Source organism: Neolamprologus multifasciatus, chromosome 14 (assembly GCF_963576455.1).
Source record: "Neolamprologus multifasciatus chromosome 14, fNeoMul1.2, whole genome shotgun sequence".
Taxonomy (NCBI): Eukaryota; Metazoa; Chordata; class Actinopteri; order Cichliformes; family Cichlidae; genus Neolamprologus; species Neolamprologus multifasciatus.
In genome coordinates this window covers 32,381,458-32,404,113 of record NC_140452.1, presented here as the reverse complement: position 1 = coordinate 32,404,113, position 22,656 = coordinate 32,381,458, and the positions used below count along the sequence as shown (strand labels likewise).

At 40.2% G+C, this 22,656-nt stretch overlaps 2 protein-coding genes across 3 annotated transcripts; both read right to left on the bottom strand.

The window, feature by feature from the left end:
- Nucleotides 1-1,425: 1,425 nt before the first annotated feature.
- LOC146504417 (TRPM8 channel-associated factor homolog) lies at nucleotides 1,426-12,598 on the bottom strand. The gene is made up of 8 exons (XM_085184402.1): nucleotides 8,317-12,598; nucleotides 7,851-8,067; nucleotides 6,895-6,919; nucleotides 6,281-6,582; nucleotides 5,876-6,073; nucleotides 4,565-4,777; nucleotides 4,289-4,402; nucleotides 1,426-4,044 (listed from the first exon to the last, which is right to left on the bottom strand). Exons 1-8 carry the CDS (start codon nucleotides 8,919-8,921, stop codon nucleotides 3,802-3,804), a joined length of 1,917 nt encoding a protein of 638 aa, XP_085040528.1. The 5' UTR covers nucleotides 8,922-12,598; the 3' UTR covers nucleotides 1,426-3,801.
- Nucleotides 12,599-12,711: 113 nt separating this feature from the next.
- LOC146504416 (TRPM8 channel-associated factor homolog) lies at nucleotides 12,712-22,324 on the bottom strand. 2 transcript variants are annotated; one of them, XM_085184135.1, is made up of 13 exons: nucleotides 22,125-22,324; nucleotides 21,474-21,537; nucleotides 20,348-21,098; nucleotides 19,249-19,465; nucleotides 18,470-18,764; nucleotides 17,402-17,703; nucleotides 16,890-17,064; nucleotides 16,651-16,745; nucleotides 16,157-16,370; nucleotides 15,605-15,841; nucleotides 13,962-14,179; nucleotides 13,734-13,847; nucleotides 12,712-13,452 (listed from the first exon to the last, which is right to left on the bottom strand). In XM_085184135.1, exons 3-13 carry the CDS (start codon nucleotides 20,995-20,997, stop codon nucleotides 13,210-13,212), a joined length of 2,760 nt encoding a protein of 919 aa, XP_085040261.1. In that variant the 5' UTR covers nucleotides 20,998-21,098; nucleotides 21,474-21,537; nucleotides 22,125-22,324; the 3' UTR covers nucleotides 12,712-13,209. The 2 variants fall into 2 exon arrangements, with proteins under 2 accessions (XP_085040261.1, XP_085040262.1); XM_085184136.1 differs by having other exon boundaries at nucleotides 21,474-21,533.
- Between the last annotated feature and the right edge of the window lie 332 nt (nucleotides 22,325-22,656).

Here is a 22,656-nt window from a genome sequence, read left to right as displayed (position 1 = left end):
GTCTTAGTTCTACCAGAGAGCATTATCAGAAGAACGAAGAACTAAAAATAAACTGATTTTGCATACAGTACCGATCCAATCTTTGTTGATAATCTCAGCTGGTATGACAACATTTGTCCTTATTTCAAGTCACAAGTAGAGACCTGTACTGAGCCATCTGTTACACATAAAATCGAATCAAATAAAAAAAAAACTATCAGACAAAGTTGTCCATAACTTCATTGAATTTGTTGAACTTTATTAATTCACTACTGTCAGTAATAAGAAAAGTATTACAGAAAAGAAAATATAGGCTTGCTAAACCAATATGAACAGCTGTTGCTGGCGGGTACAGTAATCACTTTGAACACAAACTATAATGAGGCTTAAAGAGAGACCCAAAGTGCACTGACTGAATCAGGGCAAAAACAAACTGAAGACACACCTGTGAGATGAGGTTCAGGGCACAGTAGCAACAATCCACAGGCGTTAGTGTTAGCTTAAATCAGCATCAATTTACTCTAAGAATTAAGCAAGGGGCCTCACATTGCATGACTGAATCAAAACACGGTTAGTAGGTTAGAGGCTACAGTGAACACCTTACAATAAAAGAAAAGCCCACCTAAATTAGCCTACGTCTTTCCAATTGTCTAATATGCATCACTGATTAACTGTTGCCTTAGAACTGAGTTAAATAGTAATACAGATTCAATGCAGTCATTTGTTTTGAATTTCCTCAGAAAATGCAGCCTTTTACTGAACTTTATACACACACACACACACACACACACAAACACACACACATATATATATATGACAATACTAGGCACAAGTACATAAATAAAACAGCATTGATGTCAGCTTTTGTTTTTAATTTTAAAATTGTATTGCCGTTTTAAATTCTGCTTTGGTTTGTTGGTTTATTATTATTGTTGTTGTCATATTTTTAACAAATCAAATGTTTAATTTGAAAGACATTATAGTGTATTGTGATACCCCTACATACAACATCAAAAGTCCGTGAAATCTACAAATGTAAAATCTGCATTTCACTAACTTCATTGTTTTCAATAAGCTGTATATATTAATGTAACAATAACTTAAAAATTCCTGAAAAGGATAAGCAGAAGCGAATGGATGGAACTTTAACTTTACTTTATCTGGAAATAATAGACATAAGGTATACAAATAGGGATGCCAATAGTAGTGTGTTAAAACAGTCTCACAAACTCTGACTAACAGACAGGTGACTTTGGTGAACCCTCTAGAAAATGTAACATTTCCCCACTAACATGATCACATTCTTTTGTTTATAAAAGAAGTTATCGGATTTAACAGCTGAATGGTTTCATTCCAATATTACAATGCATTTTATATAAAGAACAATATTGATTAACTACACAACAAAAAAATCACTTAAACTTATAATCTTTGTTTTTCAGTGTGTAGTGTTCTACTAAGCTTCAGTCATACTGAGCCAGAAGGGGGTGATCAGTCCAGGACGGAGAGCTATCCGGTCGTTAAGTCTGACGTCACTAGCCGTGTCTGGGCCTAAACGCCGCTGCAGGTCCGTAAATCAAACGATCACTATGGCATTACTGAGAGTTGAAAAACTGTCTAAAGTCTTTCATCTTTAATAAAATGATCAGCGTTCTGCTCTACCAGGTGTAACAATTGAGTTTAACATCCAGGCATCCATGAAAATGGAATTTATGACATTTAATGGAGTTAGAAGTTAGCAGGAAGTTAGCTCGCTAGCTTCTATCTAAATACAATATAGCATGTCCTGACTGCGGGGTTTTGGAAACAAATTAAAACGTACAGCTCTGTTATCACTTCCAACATAAATGAAGACAGAAAACTAAACAGCAGTGACGTTTGTAGGGTTACTGAAGTTTGGCTAGCTGATATATAATGATGTACTACGTGACCGCTAGCGACACAGCTATGTTAGCATAATATAAACAAGCTAACTTTTTTTCCACTCAATAAAAGTTAATATGAGTGTTCTCGGTGGTCAGGAACAAATGTAATCGCATGGCAGGATGCTGTAAAAGGACCAAACTTCAACCAGGAGAACAACTGAGATAATCCATCCACAATACGAGGTTAGTCATTCATATACTGCTGCATGGGCTGGGCTGTAGTTACATCCTAAGGTTTTAAAAACTGAGCTTAAATAAATGAATAGCGGTAATAAAAGCCGAGGAAGGTCAACAGTGATCACTGACTGTTTTAGGAGCTTTTTGAGATTAAATAGAAGAAAATACAAAACATTAAACATGTTAACAACACAAAAGCCATATTAAACGCAGACTACTTTAGGCCCGGAAGTAGGATTCGTCACGTCATCACTTAACAACCGGATAGTAGCCGTTTTTTTACGGCCCAGCCAGAAAGTCTCAGCAAACAGGTTCATCTTTCCTGTGTTGTCACTGGGGAAGTTGTTTATGTGGTGGCAAGCAGTGAACACTTTTTTTTTCCAGCATCCAAGCCAAAGGAGCTACAGAAGAGAAAACAGGTGTAGGGATATCTGCGAGTGAGAATATCAATCCCATTTAAACAAGGATTATACATGTGTGTGTATCCCTCATGGGGAAACAAGGACAACATATGTGATGTCATGGTTGCCATGGCATGTTTTCTCAAGGCTACACTTCTACCCGAACTCTCTGCCATTTTTCAATTGTCTCACAGTAACACACCATCCATATGTCTCTTGTCACCTGACACACCTGTCCCAATTATATTGTGTTTACTCTATCCATTCTTTCTATTGGTCGCTTCCTTTTGCCACATTCACGTTTCCCCTTCATGCAGTTCTCCATATCACCAGTAGATGTCCTCAGCCTTTCTTTCTTGACCTGTCACCTGACTCTCACATGCATCTGTTCTACTGATCTTCCCACCCACTCACGCACACCTGTACTCTAGTTGTCTCTTATTGATACCTGCATTTGTCTTCAACAGATAATCTTCTTCAGCACAGAAAAAAAACGTGAAATCTAAAGTTTCTCTCCAGAGCTGAATGAAAAAGGAAGTGTCTGAGAGGTATAATTCACGTTTATTAGTGTTTCAGTTGTGAGCAAACAGATATCAGTGTGAAAGCAAAGACAAAGGTTTGCTTATATAAAGTCTGACCTCTGTATTATGAACCAGCATAATTCAAATATGCAACAGCAGATCAAATGAAAGATGCAGTTTACTTACTCACACAAAGAAAATACACATCTTCCACATCCACACTCTTACAGTATAAACCTGTAGAAAATCCCTTGTATTCTCTTGAATATAAATTTCTTTATAAAAATTCATTTTGCATAAGGAAAGGGTTGCAATGCAAGTAAAAGAAACCGAAACAGGTTGGCAAACAGAAACCAAGACCAAAACAGAAACATAATGCATAATGCATTGTATTTCTTTATAGAGAACAAATGATTGCAATGTATGCTATAGTAGTGCAATGCCTTGGTATGATTTCAGCCCAGAACATGTATAACAAGTCACATTTCCTGCCTGTATCTTCACATCAACTATGAAATAAAGGCAAAGATGCCACTCCTTATACCATCAAAAGTCTAGTCTACCTGGCAGTAAGTGGAAGCCTTCTCTACTTCCCCTCAGGAACATGAGAATCACAAACCAGTTACAATACTGAATTCAAACCCTGCAACCTCAGTACATCATTTCTGTTTTTCTATTCAGATACTCTAATAAATGTTGTTAAAACAAAACACCAAACACCAAATCAATTCACCGTGTTGCTCATCATTCACTTCAAGTTAAGATATTGGTTAAAACCACCCTTCAGTGGTCTGAGGTTTATTGATACTGGGTCATGGGGTGATCATTCCAGGAAGGCAGCTGGGAGAGCTTCCCTTTAGTGGCTGTTTCTATTGGCCAGCCCCAGGCCTTAAAGAAGCCAGTCAGGTCCATCCCCACAGTCTGGGAAAAAGTCTCAGCATACAGGTTCATCTTTCCTTTGTTGTCACTGAGGAAGTCCTTTATGTGGTGATACGCAGCAAACACCTTCTTAAAGGCATCCCAGCCAAACTTTTCCTGGAGCTGTAGATGAGGAGACAAGAAGCTGGTAGTCGTGTTATGTGCACTCCAGTGTGGACAAAGGGCTGACTGTTAAGATACTGTTTATAATTATGTCTCCACACTTTCTTGAAAGTGACTTGATTGAAAACATTTCTTGAACTCTCCTTGTTTCACACTTGGCTTTCAGTTTTATATGCAATCATTTTTTTCCAGTCACTCCAGTGTGGACAAAGGACAGTTTCTCTACAGAGCAGAATTCTCTCACCTGCATATATGTTTCCAGAGCCACCCACATGCTCCAGCTCTCAAGTGTCCTGCCTCCTGCGACATAGTCATTTATTCGACTTTGTCGGTTTGCTGAAGTCATGGCTCCTTCAGTCTGCATTAAACAACATGGGATGAGATGATCGTAAAATATTGTACTCTAAAACATAGTTAAGTGGTTTGTCATCATATAACATCAAAAAAGTTATCATAAAAAGCGTAAAAATATAAGATGTTTCTGGCCATTTGTCTCAAAGAAATATGTCATTTACTCCACCTTCTCCCTGCCGACGCCCAGCACCTCTTCATTCACATACACTGACCACAGGTTGCATGTACACTCTGTGGTGTTTGGTGGGAACTCCCAGCAAGCTCTCTGTTGATTGTGTCCCAGTTCATGGATGGGGCCCCACATCGGATTACCTTTTTTGACGCCGACCAATTCATGATCTGTCATTTTGTGTGCCATGATAGGATAACCTGCATTATCCTATCATGGCACATGAAAGGATAATGCATGCATCCAGCCTGAACAGAAAAGGAGCAATAAACAGTGGTAAAGTGATGATTCTTTCATATTTTACAGCTTTGAGAGACAAAAAAGAGAGAATGCCATTGTATCTATCTGAGCAAAGAACCAAACAAAAGCATCATTACACATTAGTTGATCACTGGAAGCGTGAATAGTGGCATCTTTTATCTTTTGCAGGCTATCCATGAAATATCCACTCCAGTGCTGGCAGAGCGATCAGTCAAGCATTCAGGGCAGTGACAGAATGCGAGGTTTAAAGACTCAGTTAGTAGCTTTGATTAACAGTTAAGAAACCCTGTTGGATAAACACATATTAAAGTTCTATCCACCACAGACTCACCAGACTTGTAATATGGAGCAGGTACAGCCATCTGCACTATGACCTCCAACCCCTTCCCTTGTGTTTTGGGTGGGGCCACAAGGTAAATGAGTCCTCTCCACAGGTTCCAAACCTGTATTATCTGTGCAGTGACAGGAAATCGCTCATGGACAGACGGTGGTCTCTTCAGCTCCTCATTGTGATGCAGTGAGTCAGTTTGACATCTTATCTGAATCTGCAGAAAAAAAGGAAAATGCATTATTAGCATGTGTTAGTTAACTGAATAGGTGCCAGAAACCGCCGTCTCTCTCTTTTTTAAGCCTTAGATTTTGGACCATTGCCGCATTGGCTGATAGGAATCTCCCTGCCAAATCTGATCTTTCTACCAACTTTTTTTTGACATTTTTAAAGTAATTATCCCTGCAATTATGTTTTTGTGTCTGCGTGACCTTGTTAAATTGGGTAACTTAATTCTGTCTCATCCCAATATTGTCACTTGCTGTTTAAAAAAAAAAAAAAAACCCAACATGATTGTAGCCAAAGCACTGAAGTTGAGGCTTTAAGCTTTAAAACCAGTGGGTGATGTCACCCACCCATTAATCACAGATTAAAACTGTGTAACATCAAGTAACAAACGTTGCTGCATCATGGTGAACATTGCTATGTGATTCAAATGTGTTAGCAAAACAAGAACCACTGTACACATATTGTAAATTGTAAAATTATAACCAGTTCACATAACTCAGCAGAGAGATCTGACCTGCTGTATTGACATCAACCTTGATCTGGTGGTTATAGACAACAGGCATCATTGGGTTGCCCTTAATGAGGTAGGGCAGGAGAGCGTCAGGGTCTGGGGAAACCTTATATACCTGGGTACCCACAGCGAGGAGGAGGTGGTCTTTGGGACTCTTTACAGGGCAGGTGTCACTCACCTTGAAAATGAGTGGTGAATGTTATAAAAATTATCTTTTGCACATTATCACAGCATCTGCAGCTAAAAAAAAAAACCTACCAAAACCAAACACTCATAGATTGGGCACCTGTCAGTCATTGGTCACTTATAGCTGTGAGAAGTCAACCAGCACTGTTTCATTCTTTTGGAATTTTTTTAAGATGATCATATTATGTTGTCTACTCACTTCTGGCAGGCCTGATGTTATTAATATATCCGTGAGTGTGGCCAAAACTTGTCTGTAGTGGGAGGACTCATGGGCTTTCATCTGCAAGTAGACGTTGCAGTCGTTGCCCAGCTTTTTCAGATATCTCTCCTCATGCTGGCTAAGTTCTTCACCTGTAGTCACATGGGCAGCGAAGCGGTTTAGAAGGTGGCGGAAGTGGTAGCTGTCTTTAATAGCCTGGCTGGGTACAGGGGCTTTGTATGATCCTCCTCCGATTGTTGCGCCCAACAGGCTCAATCCCATTTGGTTCAGGATCTTGTTCCCTGGAAGATATTAAAGCAAATCTGACTTAATATACTCCCGTTTACTGGTGGAAGTGTAATGACTTTGTTTTTTTCATTAAACTGCAGAAGGTTGGTTTTTTTTGCCCAAGATGTGACACCTTATCATCACTGTAGGCTATTAGAGCTCTGTATGTATATAATAAAAGAGCTTTATGATGTTTTTATGAGCAATCATGGCTTGTAGTGTAAAAGGATTTAAATGATACAGGCAAACTATAAAAACAATACAGTCATTTTGAGTTTGAAAACAAGCCCAAAAATCTTTTTTCACATTTAGTGACTCATGTATACCACATACAGTTATGTCCATTATTTGCTGGACAAGAGAAGACTCCAACTGTCAGTTTCAAGAGGAAAGATGCATAGTCCATTCTGGCCATGAATAAGCTTTTTAGCCTTGCAGGACTTCTGGAAACAATGTTGGGTCAATAATAATAATAATTAGTAGTATTAGTAGTAGTAGTATCATTTCCGGGCAGTCACCCGTAAACTGTGCGAGTGACTCCAGCAGATCGCAGGGCCAATATCCGAGATCTCTATCCAGAAGTGCACAGTCCAAGAAGCACCAAAGATACTGTGCAGAATACTTAATCTCTTAGGTCTCTGGTAGAGGAAGCAAGCTTGAAAGATAAAGTATGTCAGCAGAGTGAGTGGTATTTTGAACTGACACCACGGTAATGTTACTTTGGTGACTTATTGGCCCACATACACCTACATGATTAACAGCCAGCAATAAATGTCCAAAAAGGAAGGAAATCTCAGTCTTGTATCCTGACCAGCACTCAGGGGTAAGTATTGACAACCCTCGAGTGCAACCGGCAACCTTCTGGTTACAAGACGAGCTGCCAACTCTTTGAGCCACGATCGCTCCAGATTATCTGATATAGAAAAGGTTTGGGAGATTAGCAGAAATATTTAACTCTTTGAGAACTACTTCCTGTTAACTCCTAACCCTATCAGGATATGTGAATTTTAGGGCATTTGAAATGTTTTACTTAAAGGTAAATATATTTACATTTTTTAAATGTAAATTTATTTTTACTTCCAAACACTAGGGTAATCCGTAGGGAACTGCTAATGTAGACAAATGTAATGTACACTGAAATAAATCTTGAAAGGAAGCATATTTACTGTCTAAGCTGAAACATCCATAAAATAGTGCATTCGTGTACAATAGGAGTAAATTCCTGTTATATGTTCATGAAAAAAACTTTAATTTAAATACTAGTTCAAGGTGTCAACTTTACCTCAAGTCCCAGAAATCCTTCATGTGAAATCAAAATGACTCGTCCCTGTCCATAATAGGCTCCTGCGAGGAATGCCCGTCCATCATGTGTAGTACCGATGGGAAAGGCTAGCGGTCCATGGGCTAGAACCTCAGAAGCAGTTGACCCCTGCGGGAGCTCGAACTCTGAAATTCCCTGGAGTAAGAACTCTAAGTCATCCTCAAAATCCTTACCTATGCTGCATTTGAAAGAGGGAAGAATAAAAGGGGAAAGACATTTTAAGAAGGAAAGACAGTCTATGGAATATATTTTGTTTGCATCTTTATTTTGACACTCTAGAAATGGGAAAATGGATATAGAATAAAATATATTTAACAACCGACAGAAAAAAAATCTGTTTGCTTCAGTGACAAATAAGCTGTTCACTTTTGATAAAATTGTAATCTTTGTTTTTGTGCAGTAAAGCAGAACCAATAGAATCACTCACACCACAGACATCCAGGAGGACGGGATCTGGGGGTAGACAGGCAAGTTCTCCACCTCACCACAGTTCTTAGAAAAGTAGATTCCTGCCACTCCCGACACTTTATTCCCATCAAACTGATGCAGTGTGTTCTCTTTGGGGTGATCTGCAGCCCAGCCCCACGCCTGCCCAGCTATCAGCACCCCTCCTCCAGCTTTCAGAAATGCTACAAGCTCCACTGGGTTTGAGCCCACGCTGTAGGCATCGGTCACATAAACACCAACTCCCAGTTTGTCACTGAAAGCTCCCACAACTTCTACTTGGAAGCTGGATTTTTGAAGGTTATTAGCAACTGCACATACACTTCTGTGCACCCCTACAGAGAGGTTATCAGAGCCATCACCTCTCAGCCAGGTCACAGCATTTTCTACCAGAGCAGGAAAGGCTTTCAAGTAGCTCTCATGACCCAGAATCACAATCCTTCCACTGCCGTACAGAGAGGCAGCCATCAGCACCTGACCTCGGCTGTTCATTGCTAAAGGAAAGGCATGGTCTCCGATCAGCACCAGGTCACTGGGAACACAGGGTCCCTGTAGGTCCAGCTCCTTCAGGCCTCTCATCAGGGACATGTAGGCCTGTTCATCTTGGCTTTTGAACAACTGGTTAGATGATTAGATTTTGAATTTTGGCCCACTGTGTATTTGAGTTTGACACCCCTGCTCTAGGAGCTCCACCTGACTGGAGAGAAGAAAGATTTCAAATGAGAGCAGGAATAGGAGGAGTGCCTACTTCAGGTGCCCTAATAATAAGGGGAGGGTTTACTGTGATGACAAACACATGGACAAACAAATGGCCAGAGCTAAATTAAACATCAGATTCATAGAAAAATATCAGCATTGGATAAGCTTTCTCAGAATAAGAATGATGTTTCACTGTGGCTGAATACACACCCTAAAAGAGGATTAAGCAAAACCTGCTCATCATGTCGCTTGAAGTTAACTAGTGTGAATGATACAAACACAACAGAAAAAACTCTGGAGGTGAATTAAACACAACAACAAGAATATCGATGTTTCTTAAAAGAAGCACATGTTTGTACTGTAGACTACAGTATCAGCTTCGATGTGGTCCTTTACAGAGCTGTCCTCTGTTTACAGAGAAAAACTTAGGCTTATTCATCATAGGGTTTTACATAAAGGAAACTTTGCATAATAAATGAATGACAATCATAAATAGTCACATGTCATTCGTTCTCAGGTGAGCATTTAGCCTCAAACTGAAATGTAAACAGAACAAATGCTCCCTTGTTTCCCTATTTCTGCATCAGGTTTTCTTCCTTGTCTCACTCATAGACTGTAGCATCTAATAGACCAAAACACTGACTCAGCAGTCATGAGTTAGAGTCTTCACAGAAGGCTTTCCACTGTTATTAGTGTGATGAAAAGTGATCTTCACGGTTTAAACCATTTTAATGTGCTTCTAAGTTTACGTTCTGTATGTCAGGACAAAAAATAACCTGCACTGAGAAGTGAATGGTCCTAAATGTTCCATCACGCTGGACAAGCAAACCAAATTCCCTCCATCTCTTTAATAAGGCAACACATAAACATGCATAGATGATGTCATGGTTGTCATGGATTTGTCCCTTTCATTATATTTCCACAAGGCTACTCCCTTCCACCACACCCTGTCCTTCCTTCCCTGCCTCACAGTAACCTAACACCTTAGGGAAATGAGGATCAGGGTAAGCTTGTCCGCAGTCTGAGCTGACTGGGAAGAGCTTTTAACCTCTTAAAACAGTGTGGGGCATTTTAGCAGGCTCCTCAGCCTCAACACCTGGCTTCAGAATAAACATAGGTTTTATTGACAATATTGACAACAATCTGTTGTTCCCTTTTTAGGACAGATGAAAACCAGCCCAACCGGCTAGTTGGCTCATTTCTAGCAGTTAACATGCTGTACATTGTCCATTTTGCTACACGTGACTGCCTCTGGAGCCTTCTTCCCCTTCTCAGCCATGAGTAGTTCTGTTTTATCTGCCAGCTTTGTTAGGATGGCTGGGTCATTGACCCAGGGTTGTTGAGTTTATTATATTATTTATCTTTTCTAGTCTTTGGTTTATTTGTTAGAGTTATGTCTTATGGTTTGTCTCTGTGTAATCCTTAGTTGCTGTCTCCCCTGTCTGCTATATCCCCGTGTCCAGTCAGTGTCTGTGTCTGCCCTGGTCCCATGTCTCTGTTCCCTCTGTTGTAGTGCCTGCCTGTGAGTCTGTGTCTGTAAGTTCAGTCTGTGTTATGTTTCCTGTTTTATTTTGAAGGTCCTTGTCTTATGTTAATGTATCTGGTTTTGCTTCCCCTGTTTCGTTAGGCCTGATTACCCATTCCCTGATTGCTGCCTCTGTGTATTTAAGCCCTGTGTTTCAGTTTGTCGGTGTTGGGATCTACCCTTATCTTGCTGTGTGTTCTGGCTGCGTAAGGTTACTTTGTATTCTCAGTTTTGTTACCCTTTTGAGTTCAGCATTAAAGCTGTTTTGAGTTTACATTGTGTCTCCGAGCATCTCCACTTTGGGTCCTTTTCCTGCCTGCACACAGCCGTTCCATAACAAGCTTTCTCTGCAGGCCTCACCAACTAAGTCCACTGTGTTGCTATCCTATGTCCACAACACTATCACCACCCTGTAACCTATCTTATGCTAAGTTGTACTTATTATCCAAATTACTTAGTGATCACAATTTAAGAGAAAATGATAAGTCACTGACCTCAAAATCTGATCAGGTTAACTAAACTCTAATTATAACACACAGAAGGAGACTGTAACATTTTCATCAAATTTCTACTCCCTTCTTAATTTTTTCATTCAACAGAAGGGTTTACAGGAACAACTTAAATTGTGTTCCATTTACTTCTAGCTTCTTTTTTTAAATCCATTCAAAATACTTTGTGTAAGAATCCAGTCTCCTTGTTTTCTATCATCCTCCTAAATTCCTAAATAAACTCTCAGATGTGTTTTCATCTGTTGTTCTTTAATTTGACCAGTTCATTATGGTTGGTGACTTTAACTTTCACATTTTCTGTCTTAGATCTTTCCTCTGGTTGTAATATTCTTAATAGTCCCGTTCTTATCGGCGAGCACACCCTGGAGTATGTTTCTACTTGTGGCCTGTCCTTAAACAACCTTTGTACGTCTGATTTACTGTCAAACTATAACTTCACTAATTTTGTGTTCCCATAGCAGACTCAGTCTGGCATTGTTAATGACAATTCAGCAGCTCTGTTCTCCTATTTTTACATTTGAACACCTGGGTTTTCAGTGATTTACATGAATGATTTAATGATCTGTGTAGGTCATTTCTCGATAGTGTAGCCCCTTTAAAATCTGGATTACCTCGAGCCATCAATCTTTTCCCTTGGATCAATGATTATATGTCACCATAGAAAGAAGTGCATAAAGGCTGAATGCAAGCAGTAAAATACAAATTACACGGCAAAGACACAACCAGGGTGTCACCTTTGTCCTGTCTCCATCCCTTCACTCCCAACCATTTGAGAGAAAGCTGTGGCCCGTCAGTTACTTGGACTGATCGAGGGTCTTAATAATCTTAATAACATAAAGTCCTACATGGCCAGGGTCCCAGGTATATAGCAGAGATTCCCAGACATTATACTGCTACTGCTGTTGGCCCTTCAAGCCTTATTTTCAAGCTCTTATTTTATAATCAGAGGCCATCAAATTTTGATGTTGTAGCTAAAACAGCCTTCCTCGGCCTATAGGGTTGGCTGAATCTGTGGTTTGTTTAGAACGACTGGTGAAAACTTTGCAACAACAGCAAGTGAGTGTATACAAATAAGAACAGGAGGGGCTACTTGAGTGAAAAAGACAAAGACAATTAGAGGAGTGACTTTAGTCAGGGCAACCGACCGACTCAGGCTGATGGAATTAAGTGAAAGACGAGGTGTCAGTGAACAGAGAAGGCTTTAAAACCTGTTAGTCAACATTCAGCATCTGTTTTTAAAACTCAGACAAGCGACACACCCAGGCTTTATTACGCACCCATTTATCTAGTTTTAAGGGCTGACTCTGCAATATTAACACTTATAGAATCCTATATGTCACTGTGTGTGTTTGCAAGTAAACACACACAGTGTAAAGAAATGCAAGTAAGTAATAAATATGCAAACATTGAACATTTTCATCTTCAGAAACGATCTCTGTTGAGTAATGTAATGTCTTCCAGTTTTCACAAGTCACAAACATCAAGTTGCATTTTTGGCTTTGCTCAAATGATCGCAGAGACAAAGATTTCAGAATGAAACAGAGCCCTTCACTGCTTTTCTCACTTAAGATCTGAATTGAAAAAAAGAAGTCTTTTAGAGATAAAGTGATTTCTCTTACTGTTTCAGATATCAGTGGAGTAAAACTAAAGACAAAAGTTCTTTTATTAAAAAGTCTGACGTCTGTAGTGCAACTTGGAAATGCAAACATGAAAATACAGCAGCAGAGCAAACGAGAGATTCAATATTTTCCTTTTCACATAAAGTAAATCCAAATTTCTAATGATATTAGTGTCCTAATATCAACAACTGTGTCCTCACAAAAGACTGCTATTATTTGTAATGGAAGGTTTGCAGTGAAAGTATTCAGTAGAGCACATAGAGCACAGTGGAAGACACTTGATTGCAATGTATGCTATAATAGTGCAATGCTTTAGTATGTTTTCAGACCAGTACAAAATAAAGGGAAAGATTCAATACCTACAACCTCAGTCCACCATTTCTGTTTCTCTATTCAGATACTCTAATAAATGTTGTTAAAACAGAACACCAGACACCAAATCAGTTCACCGTGTTGCCCATCATTCACTTCAAATTAAGATATTGGTTGAAACCATTTCCCTGCACACTGCAGTGGTCTGAGGTTTAGTTATACTGGGTCATGGGGTGATCGTTCCAGGGAGGCAGTGTTGAGAGCTTCCCTTCAGTGGCTGTTTCTATTGGCCAGCCCCAGGCCTTAAAGAAGCCAGTCAGGTCCATCCCCACAGTCTGGGAGAAAGTCTCAGCATACAGATTCATTTTTCCTTTGTTGTCACCGGGGAAGTCCTTCATGTGATGATACGCAGTAAACACCTTCTTAAAGGCATCCCAGCCAAACCTTTCCTGGAGCTGCAGATGAGGAAACAAAAATCATAATGCTGATAATCATGTTATGTCTAATAAAGTGTTCATGTCAGGCTTATTTCTGTTTGTTAAGATACTGTTTTAATTCTGTCTCCACACTTTCTTGATAGTGACTTCATTTAAAAGATATCATCTTACAGTTTTTGGAACTCGCCTTGTTTCACACTCTGCTTTCAGTTTTACATGCAATCATTTTTTTCCCAGTGAAAGCAGGTCAGTCCAGTGTGGACAAAGGACAGTTTCTCTACAGAGTAGAATTCTCTCACCTGCATATATGTTTCCAGAGCCACCCACATGCTCCAGCTGTCAGGTTTCCTGCCTCCTGCGATGTAATCCTTGGCTCGACTTTGTCGATTTTCTGCAGTCATAGCTCCATGAGCCTGCATTGAAAACATGGAATGAGATGATTGTAAAATATTTTACTCTTAGTAAAAACTGAGTTCAATCATCAGTTATCATGGGATATCAAAATAGACACATGTGATTTACTCTACCTGTCCTCTGTGGAGACCCAGCACCTCTTCATGCACATACACTGACCACAGGTTGCATGTACACTCTGTGGTGTTTGGTGGGAACTCCCAGCAGCCTCTCTGTTGGTTGTGTCCCAGCTCGTGGATGGGGCCCCACATTTCTTTACCTTTTTTAACACCGACCAGCTCAGCAGCTGAGACTTTGTGTGCCATGATAGGATAACCTGCATGCATCCAGCCTGAACAGAAAAAGAGAAATGAACAGTGGTATAGTGATGATTCTTTCAGATTTTATAGCTTTGATTTTAAAAAAAATAAACAATTAACAAACAAACAACCAAAAGCATAATATGATTATGGTTCTTCGGTAAAAGTTAGTCATGTTAAGTGTAAATGTTCATCTGTCTCTGTGGTAACCCTGCAGTGGTCTTGCGACCTTGTCCAAGGTCTGCTCAGCCTTTTGCCCTGTCACAGCTGAGATAGACGCCAGTGGACGGATAGACGTTTAAACAAGTTTCTCTGATTGGCAGTTCTTTATAAACACAAGACTTCAATAACAAATGGGTAGAGCTTCTGCACTCAGAGGCTAAGCTGGGGATACACGCCCTCAGGGATTTCAAACGGAGCCAAAAGTAGAAGGAAAAACTGTCTGATGAATAAGCATTTAGAGCTCTAAAGCCTGAGCTTTCAGCTTACAGGGATTAAGTGTGCACACACCTCATTTTCTGAAACTTGTTAGACAGCTGAAGCCAACATTGTTACTGTATATATGCACTATTTTGCCAAAAGTATTTGTTCGTCCACCTTCACACCCACACAAATTTGGGTGACATCCCATTCTGAATCCATAGAGTTTAATATGATGTCAGCCCACCATGTGCAGATATAACAGCTTCAGCTCTTCTGGGAAGGTTTTCCACAACATTTAGGAGTGTGTTTATGGGAATTTTTGACCATCCAGAAGCGCATTTGTGTGGTCAGATACAAAGAGTCCAGTAGCAGCATTCTGTACATTACCAAAGCACAATGCTTTGCACTAGTTCAAAGCATTAAATACAAAGGTTTATATGCTTTGCACTGTCCCTCATGGTGTAAAGTTTGGAATCAGGTACTCAGGCATGGAAACCCTTTCCATGAAGCTCTCTGTGCACTGTTCTTGAGCTAATCTGAAGGCCACATGAGGTTTGCAGGTCTGCAGAAAGTTGGCAACCTCTGCACGCTATACACTTCCTAATCCGATGACCCTGCTTTGTGATTTTACTTAGCCTACCTCCTTGTGGCTGAGTTGCTGTTGTTCCCAGTCCCTTCCACTACTCTCTATGTTTAGTAGCGAGGAAATATCATGACTGGACTTCATGCTGAGGTGGTATCCTATCACATTACCACACTGGAATTCCCTGAGCTCCTGAGAGCGACCAATTCTTTTACAAATGTTCATAGAAGCAGTCTGCATGCTTTGGTGCTTGATTTTATACACCTGTCTCATGGAAGTGATTGGAACACCTTACCTCAATGATTTGTATTGGTGACTAAATACTCTGTTTGCTAGTTCAGAGAACTGGACCATGCATACCCTGCCTGTCACCCAGCATTACTTGAGACTCTATATATGACAAGCCAGTTAAAGGCAGGTGTTTATACAACATGATGCAAAGTGCACTTACCAGCAGAAATTTGCACATCTGCCACAAAGCGCTCCTTGCGGGGAAATTTGTGTGGTTTGGCAGCCAGATCTGCAATGGCCCTCATGATTTCATCCCACAGAGCGGCTAGCTCGTCAGGGCGCTCCAGACCCCGAACAGCATCTGATGGTACGGTGAGGATGATGTTTTCAAACTCCAACTCTGCCCAGGGTGAAGGAGCTGTGCGCAGCAACGACCACTCAGCTGCAGTTGTTACACCTGAAAAGAACAAAGAGAGGAGTGAATTTATTAAAATGCTTCAGGCTCCGACACATAAAAACAGAATTAAGGGCTAGCTAACACCAACTTGAAATATTAATAGTTAGGAAAGCCTAATTCATTGTATCAGAAGTTAAACTGTTTGATATTTACTTTACTTGACTGAACACTTCTAACACTCCTAAAGATTCATATTTGATTAGAACCAGGGAGATGCTGCCCTCATCCCCTTAAATCACCTTATAAACTGTTTGAGAATAATCTATTAGACCAGTACAAACAAAGTTAACAAAGTCAAATCCACGACAGACTCACCAGACTTGTAATATGGAGCAGGTACAGACATCTGCACTATGACTTCCAACCCCTTCACTTGTGTTTTGGGTGGGGCCACAAGGTAGATGAGTCCTCCCCACAGGTTCCAAACCTGTATCATCTCTGATGTGACAGGAAATCGCTCATGGACAGACGGTGGTCTCTTCAGCTCCTCATGGTGGTGCAGTGAGTCAGTTTGACATCCTATCTGAATCTGCAGAAGAAAAGACAAATGCATTGTAAGCAATCTCTATATGCTAAAGTATTGAACACTGTAAAAAGGAATATCTAAAAATTGCAAGGACTCCTCTGTGTTTAGACACCTAAATGACCTGAAACAACTTACAGTATCTATTCACCGCAAAAAAAAAAATTAAGGTTCTGGCACCTTGCCATGTGGACATGAGCTGTACTTATGGTGAGTCTCTGTCACTACTGGAGACAGAGACTTACATGGGGTTGAACTCAAAATCAATTGACTTCATATGCTGTACCTTCCAATCCTTGTTGACAATCTGAGGTGGTATAGCGATGTAGGTCTTCATACCAGGAGAGAGGTAGAGACCTGTACTGACCCACTCTTCGATATCTGAAACACACAATTTTAAAAGATCACAATCAGGGACGTTTACAGGTATAAAATATGCATTTTAAAAACTATGTTTCACAGTTTCCAGTGTTTGCGATAAGCTGCATATATTAACACATTTTTAACACAGCAGTGAGATCTGACCTGCTGTATTAACATCAACCTTGATCCGGTGGTTATAGACAACAGGCATCACTGGGTTGTCCTTGATGAGGTAGGGCAGGAGGGCATCGGGATCTGGGCAAACCTTATATACCTGGGTACCCACAGCGAGGAGGAGGTGGTCTTTGGGACTCTTTACAGGGCAGCTGTCACTCACCTTGAAAGTGAATAGTCAATGTCATTATATATGTCCCTATATTATGACACTATCTGCAGAAACAAAGGCAACCAGTCACCCCCTCCACCTCCACCACACCCCGTCCATAAAAAGCAGTGGTCAGTCATGTTTAAAACACATTGGTGTTGCTGTTTCTTTTTTAAGACACATTTTTGAGACACATATTACTTGTTGATAGCTGTAATATACCAACTAATAGCTGTGACATGCACATGCATGTTTTGGCACACATAATGATCACAAACCACATCAGCCAGCATAGCTTTGTTTAATTTTGTTACTTTAAAAGGTGTTCATATTATTTTTGTCTACTCACCTGTGGCAGGCCTGATCTCTTTAACACGTCAGTGAGTGTGGCCAACACTTGCCGGTAGTGGGAGGAGTCATGGGCTTTCATCTGCAAGTAAACATTGCAGTCGTTGCCCAGCCTTTTCAGACATCTCTCCTCATGCTGGCTAAGTTTTTCACCTGCAGTCACATGGGCAGCAAAGCGATATAGAAGGTGGCGGAAGTGGTAGCTGTCTTTAATAGCCTGGCTGGGTACGAGAGCTTTGTATGTTCCTCCTCCGATTGTTGCGCCCAACAGGCTCAATCCCATTTGATTTAAGATCTTGTTTCCTGAAAGACATTAAAGAAAATCTGACTTAATATACTCTGGTGTGTTGTTGGAGATGTCACACTAATCAGAAGTTTGTTTATTTGGATGATACTGTGTGTGTTGTCAGACCACTGTACTTGTAAAATAAAAGAGCTCTATGATCATGTATTTTTATGGGTAAATGTGGTTTGTAGTGTAGAAGGATTTAGAGCAGTTTCTGGGCTGATATATGTAAGTTATAAAAACACTACCAGCAAACTGGGTCCCAAAATCTTTTTAACAAATTATATAAAACTGATAGATGGCAGACAAATTGGTGTCCCTGTGTCCTAAAAATGAAGACCAAAGATTGTATTGAAACAGGAGTATTACAGTGTTCAGCTTTCCTGCCAAAGTTTATTCAATTTTGAAGAGAAGCCTCTAACGGTTGCATGTGAATTTTTTCACATGCACACTCCATTTTGACTGTGGAACAGCTCGTTACCCTTCTGGACTGATCCTTGGACATGACCATCAGTCCACATGACTTATTTTGCCATTTCAGTTTTTCTTTGACAGGGCACTGCAGAGACTAGGCAGGAAACAGGGGAGAGGTTTGGGAAAATGGAGCGAACTCAACCCAGGCTCCCACAAAGCCTTTGGTACACGGGTCGCCAGGTCAACTAGCTGCGCTATAATGGCAACAATCTAAGCTAAAGCCAAGCTAGCCAAGGTCGTACTATCAGGGCCAGGAGAAACCAGATCATCGAGTTTATATAATCAGAGTCTTGAGGTGCATTTTCATACCTGAGAAATCTGTAAGCGGATTTTGCCCAGCATGTGTCTGTGCCCACCACCAGGCATGTCCTCCAATCAGCAGGCCTCCTCCCTCTGCCACAAAGTTTTTGATTTCCTCCAAATGCTCACTGATATACGCTTTACACACAAATACGCTGAGGTTTTTCCTGAATTTTGTCTTCTCACACTTCAGCCCTGACTTGCTGAGAATTTTGATTGCAGCATCTATATCCATGACACCTACAACCCCTCTGCGGCCTTCATCCAACCAGTGAATGGCATTTTGCCAAAATGGAGCCATGCTCTAAAAGAATAGAAGGAAATCAGGAACAGATGCAGTCATGTGTGCATAAGATGTATAAAAATTGCATCAAAGCAGCAGAAAAATCTCCTTTTTAACCATTATAGGTCTGCTTACCACTGACTCCTAACTCTAACCCTATCACAATACACAATATATGTTATCTGCAATGTTTGCTCCAAAGTCAGGGAGAAACACAATAAAAACAGTCATACATCCATTCTGAGTTGCACAAACTACTACTACTCACACTTTTACCTCTATCCATCCTATGCGATGAGAATAGCTTTGTTTTAAATTAAATTATTCACCCAAGTCTTGGCAATCAGTTAACAAAGAAACTATTCATTACAGTGACACACATAAAAACCTTCTGATGCAAATCAAACTTGTAAAATCAAAGGAAACCTGTTCATTCATAGGTCCGAATCACGTGCTGATTCTGACCTATGAGTGCTTGGAAAGGAAGACCAACTCTCACATTTACCTCGAGTCCCAGAAATCCTTCATGTGTAGCCACAATCACTCGTCCCTGTCCATAGTAGCCTCCTGCCAGGAACGCCCGTCCATCACCTGTGGTCGCAATGGGAAATGCTAGCGGTCCATGGACTAAAACCTCCGAAGCAGTTAAATTAGACGGGACCTGGAACTCTGAAACCCCCTGGAGTAAGAACTGCAAGTCGTCCTCAAAATCCTTACCCAAGCTGAAAGGTGGAAGAGTCATGATAGGAATGAGAGACAAACTTAAGAATAATTGTGTAAATTGCATTTTTTTTTATCTGTTTTTGCATGTTAAGAAAACAATTAACCAACATACAAGCAAGTTTAATTTTTATATTTTCAGAATATTATCATCATGAAAATTTGAATTGCATTCATGTGGTATAATCATTAGCAGCGACTGCATATTAGCAGTGGATAATTCTTCCCGCCCACTCCATGACATGTTGGTCAGTCACAGTAGCACGTTCAGTGAGAGACTGAGATTACCAAAAAGCACCACTGAACAACACAGGAATACATTCCTGCCTGTTGCCATCTCCCTGTACAACTCATCCACTTAACACACTGTATACTGCAGTAGCTACACCCTTTTTGCACATGCTCTTCTTTCTTATTTATCAATATATCTATATATATGTATGCATATTTTGTATATATTGTGCTATTTTCTTACTGTAGTGTATTGTCTGTCTTTGTTACTGTTTGTACCAGAGCACTGTAACCAAAATAATTTCCCCTAGGGATCAATAAAGTATTCTGATTCTGATATTAAATTAATAAATATGAAACATAAAATTGATTTTCCTACTGTTATTATAAACACAGTCCTGTAAAAAAAAAGTCCTTTTGTAAATTCACAGGTGCTGAGTTTGACATCAATAGATACGTTGTTTTATTGCTTAGGCAGAAAATGTCAAAACATGTAAAATTATGTAAAAGTTTACATTAAATGTAATAATAATATTTTTTTTCCTCTATATGCAATCTATAGTAGTTTGCAATTTATTTCATGTTATAGTTAACTTGTGGGTTTAAACTAACAGTAACAATAACAACAAAACAGAACTATATTAAACACTCACACCACAGACATCCAGGAGGACGGGATCTGAGGGTAGACAGGCAGCTTCTCCACTTCACCACAACGCTCAGTGAAGTAGATCCCTGCCACTCCCGACACTTTATTCCCATCAAACTGATGCAGTGCGTTCTCTTTGGGGTGATCTGCAGCCCAGCCCCACGCCTGTCCAGCTATCAGCACCCCTCCTCCAGCTTTCAGAAATGCTACAAGCTCCACTGGGTTTGAGCCCACGCTGTAGGCATCGGTCACATAAACACCAGCTCCCTGTTTGTCACTAAAAGCTCCCACAACTTCTACTTGGAAGCTGGATTTTTGGAGGTTATTAGCAACTGCACTGACACTTCTGTGCACCCCTACTGAGAGGTTATCAGAGCCATCACCTCTCAGCCAGGTCAGAGCATTTTCTACCAGAGCAGGAAAGGCTGTCAAGTAGCCCTCATGACCCAGGACCACAATCCTTCCACTGCCGTACAGAGAGGCAGCCATCAGCACCTGACCTCGGCTGTTCATTGCTAAAGGAAAGGCATGGTCTCCGATCAGGACCAGGTCACTGGGAACACAGGGTCCATGTAGGTCCAGCTCCTTCATGCCTCTCATCAGGGACATGTAGGCCTGTTCATCTTGGCTTTTGAACAACTGGTTAGATGACATAGTGTAGAGGATTTTTACTCTGAAGACTGAATGTAGAGGGCAAGTTGTCTTAACAGATTTGATTTCGCAGTATTTCCTGCATCAATGTATGCCAAGGTGACCTGTGGAAATAGGGCAGAAAAAAAATTCATTGTTTTTTATTATCATTCCAGCACACGTATTCACTTGAGGTGAAACAAACTTTTGCACTCACACAGCAGTTAAAGTAGGTAATATATGCAAAAACAAGAATCATATTCACAGTGTAGTGTGAATAAGATAACAAATAAATAAATAAATAAAATGAAAGTATGACTGGTGACTAATGCCTCATAAGTCATGACAAAACATTACAGTAAATAAAGCTGATTCAGAGATAAAAAGTTAAATAGCTGCTTTCCACTTGGTACAACCAAGACCCAGATTTTACATATCTCATTACTACTAAACAACTTAAAAAAAAATAAAGGCATTCTTTTATTTAATAATATTTTTACCTGCAAGATGACTTTCCGGTGCAGCTCAAGAGTTTTTCAAAGCAGATGACACAAAGTGCTCTACCTGACAAAATAAAGAATGCGAAAGGGAGTGCCTATTTGAGGAGATCATGAGTGGTAGGTTACGATGAGGACAGCCCACAGACGGGCTACTGAGCACAGCAAAAAATAAACAGAAGCATGGAAAATGATAGCAGTATGTCAACATTCCCATTGTGTGAATGTTGTAATTACTGATACACCCTAAACGAGTACGTAGCCCACGGAGAAACCTGCTCATCCTGTCATGTTTAGTAACTAGTTGTGAACGCTAAAGGGCACAGCAGAGAACTTTCTGGAGGTAAAATAAACAGAAGAATGTGTTGTTTTTAATTCAGTGTGTTTTGCACCATATCAAATTATTACATCTTTCAGCATTACCATAGCGGGATAGCATAGCGTGATTACTCTTTATCCGTTCGTCGTTAGGCTTTAGACTAAAGGTTTGGATAATAAATAGTGCTCACTATTTTGTCGCACTGAATTAGTCTTCAGATGAGCTTTTAGCTCAAAATGTAACCAGGACAATGTGTTACTTTGTCTTCTTTCCGTATCAACTTTTTCTCCCTGCCTCGCCCATTATAGGACCTAAAAACCAAAATAGTGACTCACCAATGCGGATGTGTTAAATATTTAACTCCTTCGGTGAGTAGCAAATAACGACGTCTTATTACATCCAGTGAGAGTATTATAAATATACATTGTTGTTATATTACACGTGTCAACAAAGACAGAGTCCACAAATGAGATGGAAATATTATAATGTGGTCCAGTCAGCAGAAGTTTAGAATGTTGTTGCGCTTTTCTTTCAGACAACACGGTACGGGTGCCGACTGACTCAGAAAGCCAACAGGATAAAGTTTTCTTCATCCTGCAGTTTTTCACCATCTGACTGCGCAGTCCAGCACAAGTTTTGCTATATTAACAAACTATCGCACATCGCACATCAAGTGATTTCAATGCTGACTCCCAACTCTGTACGTAATTAATGTTGGATAATATTGCTGAATATTTTAGAAAAAAAATAAACTTAGACTGTAAATACATAATCATAATCTGGCCTCACACAGGTCCCAAGATGGTATGCTTATGGGGGGTCCTCAAAATATTTGTAAGGACAAACAGCAGACCATGTTGAGATATG

Coding starts and splice junctions, on each gene's coding strand:
- LOC146504417 (XM_085184402.1), bottom strand. CDS start 8,921: ATGTCCCTGATGAGAGGCCTGAAGGAGCTGGACCTACAGGGACCCTGT. Junction 6,583..6,894: donor AATGGACATAACTGTATGTG/GTATACATGAGT, acceptor AATATCTTCCAG/GGAACAAGATCCTGAACCAA. Junction 6,074..6,280: donor TAACATCAGGCCTGCCAGAA/GTGAGTAGACAA, acceptor CTCATTTTCAAG/GTGAGTGACACCTGCCCTGT.
- LOC146504416 (XM_085184135.1), bottom strand. CDS start 20,997: ATGTCATCTAACCAGTTGTTCAAAAGCCAAGATGAACAGGCCTACATG. Junction 18,765..19,248: donor AAGGATTTCTGGGACTCGAG/GTAAATGTGAGA, acceptor CTATTCTTTTAG/AGCATGGCTCCATTTTGGCA. Junction 13,453..13,733: donor CTCTGGAAACATATATGCAG/GTGAGAGAATTC, acceptor CCTCATCTGCAG/CTCCAGGAAAGGTTTGGCTG.